General features: G+C 37.3%; 1 protein-coding gene across 2 annotated transcripts; it reads right to left on the bottom strand.

Moving 5' to 3' along the window:
- Positions 1–1,214: 1,214 nt before the first annotated feature.
- On the bottom strand, positions 1,215–5,241 carry LOC133743722 (protein NRT1/ PTR FAMILY 5.10-like). 2 transcript variants are annotated; one of them, XM_062171753.1, is made up of 4 exons: positions 4,962–5,241; positions 4,678–4,895; positions 2,984–3,480; positions 1,215–2,200 (listed from the first exon to the last, which is right to left on the bottom strand). In XM_062171753.1, the coding sequence occupies exons 1-4, from the start codon at positions 5,098–5,100 to the stop codon at positions 1,384–1,386; spliced, it is 1,671 nt and encodes a 556-aa protein (XP_062027737.1). In that variant the 5' UTR covers positions 5,101–5,241; the 3' UTR covers positions 1,215–1,383. The 2 variants fall into 2 exon arrangements, with proteins under 2 accessions (XP_062027737.1, XP_062027738.1); XM_062171754.1 differs by lacking the exon at positions 4,962–5,241 and having other exon boundaries at positions 2,984–4,204; positions 4,678–4,817.
- Between the last annotated feature and the right edge of the window lie 1,239 nt (positions 5,242–6,480).

Genomic DNA, 6,480 nt, shown 5'->3' with positions numbered 1-6,480 from the left:
AAATGGCCATCGGATTTTGTCTTCTTTTGGTCGGAATTAATGTTTGTTTAGTCCAATAAAAAGTCAATTGAATTAAAGTTTTCCATTGAAAATGAATTAGTTGAAACGACATTTTTGTCATAATATTTATTTCCGGCGAAATAGTTTTGACCCACTCGTTTTGTCAAAATGACTGTCTTTGACCAATTTTTTCTGACCACAAAGGTTGTCGGAAAACTTTTTCTATGACATATTTTCCACCAACAGCTTTGTCAGAATAAATATTTTCGACTAATGTTGGATCATAATTCATATATATATTTGTGCTAAAACATGGAAATCACTTGTTCTAAAAGTCCAATTTAGTGTTGACTAATCTAATTCCATGTTTTGTAGAAAATCTTAACAAGAGAAAAAAAAATGTGAAATTCCGAAAATTTTTCAAACACCACCACTTTTGGGGGCACAAGTACTTCGTGAAGCAATCCCAGAAAAATAAAAGTTTAAATGGAGCAACGAAGGCATTAACCATGAAGCACAAATGCTAGGGATGATCATTCCTTTGGCCGGAAATTACAAGGGAACTCTACGGAAATCGTTGTGCAAAACAGTTACTGCAAAGCAGAAAACTGCAGTTTAGAATCAGCTTATCGGGAACATTTTTGGAGAACTTTTCTTGCAGCATTCCAAGTGGACTCTTGCTGAAAGGGCCGGCATTCCTTAAAGACATGATGTTTTAATACAACATGAGCTTAAGAGCTGGTCAGAAAAGTCATCAAGGAAGTGAGAAATAATGCTCAAAATAGGCTTCCCGAGAAGGCAGAAACTGTCAGCTTTTCACAAAGCTTTTTGGGAGACTGTTTCCGGCTACTTACTTGGAGTTTTTCTCGAAGGCTGTTGATCAATTTGGAAGACATTATGTAGGAGTCTAGAACCATCCAGAAACATAGCAATGGCCAGTCAAACCTAGTCCAAGAAGGACGCTTCAGAAGCAGAAAACGAATCCTAGTCAAATAAAGGTAACCATCGGCGTCTAGCAGCGGAGTTTGGGACTTCAGAGAAGTAGCCATCGGCGCTGGTGGCTGTGAAATGGAAGAGATATTGCGTACCCAAATATATTTTGTATTTGTTGTGCCATGTTCTTCTTAAACTAGGTCTATTTAACTCCATTCCTTTTTGGAGTTACCCACCATGTTGGATGGTTTATTCTATCTGACACACAGTACCAATCAAGATCAAAATCAAATGGAAACGTATTTTTCTGTCTAGAGAAGGAATGCTATAGTACGTGTTTGTGGGAGAACAATACACACACAATTGATTTACATGTTCACTTTTCATATTTACCACAACAGATGTGATGACACTGTATTTTGTGGTAATTATAACGATTCAGATTTGTGTTTATATTGTACTAGCCCTATTGTAAAGGTAAGATTTTGCAAAATACATGTAGGCCAACAATCCTACTCCACAGAGTGCTGCTAGTAACCAGTAAAAGTAATCAAGATGTGCAAGATTAAGGTTGTCGGAAAACCAGCTAGTGTTGCCTCCCCAACTGGTTGCTTCCTCAATAATAGAGATAAGAAAGCTGCTCAGAAAGTTTCCCACACCCAATATACTGAGGTAGAGAGCAAGTCCCATGCTTCTTAATTCATTTGGTACCTGATCATAGAAGAACTCTTGTAGACCAACAATGGTTAAAACATCGGCTAGTCCATACAAACAGTACTGAGGAACCAACCACCAAATACTCATTGGAATTGTGGCACTTGGCAGATCAACCAGATCATAATCTTTGGCAGTTTGGAGCCTTTTCATCTCAACTAAAGCTGCAACGACCATAGATATGATAGAGAAAAACATCCCAGTTCCGATTCTTTGTAGCATTGTAATGCCAAAGGGTTCTCTGGTGAAAGCTCTTGCCATTGGAACAAAAATGCGGTCATAAATGGGTATGATCATCATTATGGCAAGGCAGATAAATGACTGAAGTGAAGCAGCTGGTATGTCAAAACCGGGCACAATAGTTCTGTCCATGGTAGCACCTTGCTTGGTGAAGAAAGTAGTGAACTGTGCAAATACAATAGCATATGGCAAGCATGCAGTCCATATTGGAAACAGCCTCAGAACAGCCTTTGCTTCCTCAACCTCAGCGATGGTACACACCTTCCCGTTTTTCTTCAAATTATCTGGTGCAAGCAAGGCTTTGTTGAGGAACCTGCAAAATTAGAGGAAAAAGAACTTTAAAAAGCTTCAAAAGAGCTTTGGTGGAGTACCTTAACTTATGTGATCAATTACAGTTTCCTATTGTCAGCGACATGAAGAACAAAGATTTACATTATAAGGGAAATATACTAAAGTGGAGTGAATAACGACTTTAGTACAGGAAATAATATATAGGAGTTTCTTTAGTTGGAATGACGGCTTTTTCAATAAATAAAGTCACTTTACAAGAAATAACACAAAGTTCCATTAAATGGCGAAGTTCAATAGCATCCATAAGTTTATGTAGTATAACTGATGCACTGTAACAACATAGTTCTTGCTGAACCATCTAAAACCACAAGAAAAGTGCATTTATAAATTCTAAAATGCCCTTGTTACACAACAATGAATACGCATAGCTGTATAAATGACAGATTTTTCACTCAATGTACCTTAATCCCAACTATTATATGCCTGAGTACAAACTAATTGGCATATAACAGACCCAAAAAAAGAAAAGGAAACAAAAAAAAAAACTGGGATTCATATAGATAATAAGAAGAAATATGACAATCTTCGTTACGTGCTATGTAAAACTGATAGGGACAGTATCCAAATGGGAAATATTAACACTTGATAAGAACCTTCATCTATCTAATAGTTTTAAAGTCAGTACTCAGAAGAGTCATGCAAGATAAAATGGGCTTCATATGTATCAAACTCTTTTAATGAATCCTTCTCCGAGTTTACTCCCCATTCTCTTTAATCTAAACCTATGCATATAAGAGATGCTTACTTGAATTGTTCAGAACTTTGATCAGGAAAGGTTCCAAGGGATTCCTCTTCAGAAGCTATTGCTGAAGGACTAGTTCGCCGGTTCCTTAATGCAGCAACAAAAACCTTGCCGATTCTCACAAATGGGCTTTCCTCCTCCCCTTGGATGCTATACCGGTATGTCCTAGTTCCACTGACAAAAATAATCAGTGCAAGGATCATCACAACACAAGGAATTCCAAAACCCAGACCCCAGCTTAGATTGTCCTGTATGTAGGTCAATACTGAGAATGACAATAGTATGCCTGCATTCATACCAAAGTACCACCAATTGAAGAATGAGCTTTTCGCTTTGCACTCCTCTGGATCTTGTCCATCAAACTGATCTGCCCCTAAAGCCTGAACACAGGGCTTGTGTCCACCTTGCGCAACTGCTACTAGATATAGAGAGAAGAAGAATAACACTATTTGAAGCTCAGAAGAAGTAAGCAAGGCCGACACGGTCAACAAGCCGAGTCCCTGTTCCAATATAGGTCAAGAACAATAATATTCAAACATAGCAAGATGTAGAAAACAATAATCATTGGTAACATGTTCCTCCATCAGAAGGTAAAGTGAAATATAGATCAAATCGGCAGTATTTTTTAGTTCCATCTGATGTATGATGGAAATGGAGATAACACCTCGTTCATTTTCACATCGTAAACACTCAGATACATGTAAATAACATTACTTCAACTAAGTTCCATTTCTCGGATTCCGGATTTCGGAAATCTCTTCTCATCCATGACAAAGCAATGCTAGGTTAGTTGGAGGCCTTTGCCCAACCAAGGCAAAGGTTACAAAACCACCATAAGCTTCATCAACTACTAGAGTTATGCTTTGAAAGGGCAAAGGTCTACTACCAGAGCACAAAGATTCCTATACATCCCATCCTGGGTTCGGTTTCGTAATTTCATAACTTGGAATGCACATTAGGTTTTGACAAGTGCTAAAGTATACACACAAGGGTATTTTGACTATTTTCACCAGAGAGAAGAATGCTGATGCATAACAAGTAAGGAATGTCAGTGCTATAGTATGAAGACTCAGGTTACCAAAAAGGCGGTGCGGTCAGGCACAACCATTCCACGTTTTGAAATGCTGATGGTAGGGGAAACAGAAGCAGTCACCAGCGCGCAACAGCATAGAGTTTCCCCTGCAGCTCCAGTACTAACTCGGCTCAGCTTTCCCTCCTAAGAAGCTGGTAATGGCTTCACGTCAAGTTGTGCATGTATCCCTTAAATTGTAAAATGATGTACGATGGAAATGGAGATAACACCCAGATACATGCAAATAACATTACTTCAACTAAGTTCCATTTTTCGGATTTCGGAATTCTCTTCTTATCCATGACAAAGCAGCTAGTTGCTAGTTTGCTACTTGCTAGGCTAGTGCATGTTCTTTCTAAGGATCGCCATTGCTTTTCAATACGAGAACGTTTCCAGGAATCCAGGACCATGCAAAAAGACAAAAAAAAAAAAAAAAAAAACGCATTGGCATAGATGCAGATCATTCAAACTTTTGAAAAAGGATCATCTAGAACCGGGTCGGGTCAGCAGATAAGTCAAATTACAAACCTAACCCGCATTGACTTTAAGCACATTCACTGAGTGCAAAATAAATAATAGAGCGGAAAAAAAAAACAAAAACAGTGATCGGAGGAAAGCGACAGACCAAAATGTAGAGCAGAGAAGCAACAATAATGGTGCGGTAGCGACCCAGAAAAGAATCCGCCACGAACGCTCCCAATAGAGGAAACAAGAACGCTGTTCCGGACCATGTGTTCACATTCTCCGCCGCCGTCGCCATCGACTGTCCCAACGGCCCCGTCAGAAACGTTATCAGATTCGAGCTTATTCCATAGTAGGCGAACCTCTCCGCAACTTCCACCCCTAATTCAAATTCAAATGATTCTTTAGCTTCTCAATACTGCAAGTGAAAACAAGTGATTGTGTTACCTATTATGAAGGATGCGGAACGCCAACCGCCGGAGGGCAATCTGCGGGCAGGATGGCCTTTGTAGTCAACGGCGCCGTCTACGACGTCGTCTAGGAGTGGAGTTCGGGTCTCCGGAGATTCTTCGAGAGATGTAGCCATTACCGGTGGTCGGGCCGAGTAGAGGGAGATATTCTGTATCCAATTTTTTCATGTTCTCCCTTCCACGAACGTTATATAACATCTTTGCTTGCAAATTTGGTTTTCTTGATGACGTCTGGATTTTGTAGTGACCAGCAAAGTAATAACTCTGTTTTTATTTTTTTTGATTCGACAAAAGTAGTAACTCAGTTCACTTTTTTATTTCGATTTTTTGGTAAAAATTTCATAAAACAAAAAAAAGTGAAATTCATATTCTTTATTTTACGATTTACACTCAATAATTTTTTTTTAATATCTTAATTGTCTTTTTATAAGACTTTCATTTGAAAAAGGAAAACACATGTGTGAATTGCAAATTAATAGGTGATTAGGTGTGACTTTCATTCTCCAAAAAAAAAAGGGAAAAAGTTACAAACAGTACCCAAATTTAAAGTCATTCTACACTTTGGTACCTCATCTTCTAAATATATCACTTTGATACCTCAACTTATTATTTATGCATAAGATTCATACACGTCGTTAATAACACCGTTAACTCAAGTGTTATGTAGCTTTTTAGTATGGGTATTTTCGTCAATTTATGTTTTCCCACCAAAAATTCCATGGGAGATGATCTAAAATTCCTTTCTTTTTGCTGAAAATAAATCTGTCATCAAGGAAAATATTATATTTGGGTTTATGGAATATCAATTTAAGTTATTGTACTGGAAATTTTGACTTATTGTTATGATCCCAGGAAACATAATAATTAAAATGAGAAGAGGTGAGAGATTTATTGTTTTCAGCCTGCTAATTCACAAATAGAGAGTGATTTGGATAAGATCAAATTGTCTGCTAGCTTTATTAATATATTGTTGATTCTATATCATCTTATTTTAGCTCTTCAAATGTAATTTGTTGGGTAGATACTAGTTTTCTTTCAAGTTTAGGGTTTGAGTCTTTCCCCTTTTAATTGAAGAACTCTTCAGACAAAGAAGGAAAAATGCTTGTTCAATTCATTATGCATAATCAATTTCAATACCAATCATAGCAGATTGTCTCTAGTAGAGTTGTAGAAATTGCTTGAAACTTTTAGTATTTATGGTTGTTGTAGTTATTTGCTTACTCTTTAAATATAGATCCATCATCCATGGTTATTTGGTTTCATCGGCAATGAAGAAAGATGTAGCAAGTGTTTTTGTTTTTTAATAAAAATAAATATGAATTAACGGAGTGAGTTTTTATTAAATGGCAAATAACATGAGATTTTTGGTGGAAAAATATAAATTGACGAAAATACCCATGACATAAAGCTACATGACACTTGAGTTAACGGTGTTATTAACGGCGTGTATGAATCTTATGCATAAATAATAAGTTGAGGTATCAAAGTGATATATT

This window comes from Rosa rugosa, chromosome 4, assembly GCF_958449725.1.
Source record: "Rosa rugosa chromosome 4, drRosRugo1.1, whole genome shotgun sequence".
NCBI classification, from domain to species: Eukaryota; Viridiplantae; Streptophyta; class Magnoliopsida; order Rosales; family Rosaceae; genus Rosa; species Rosa rugosa.
This window is presented reverse-complemented; position numbering and strand designations above follow the sequence as displayed.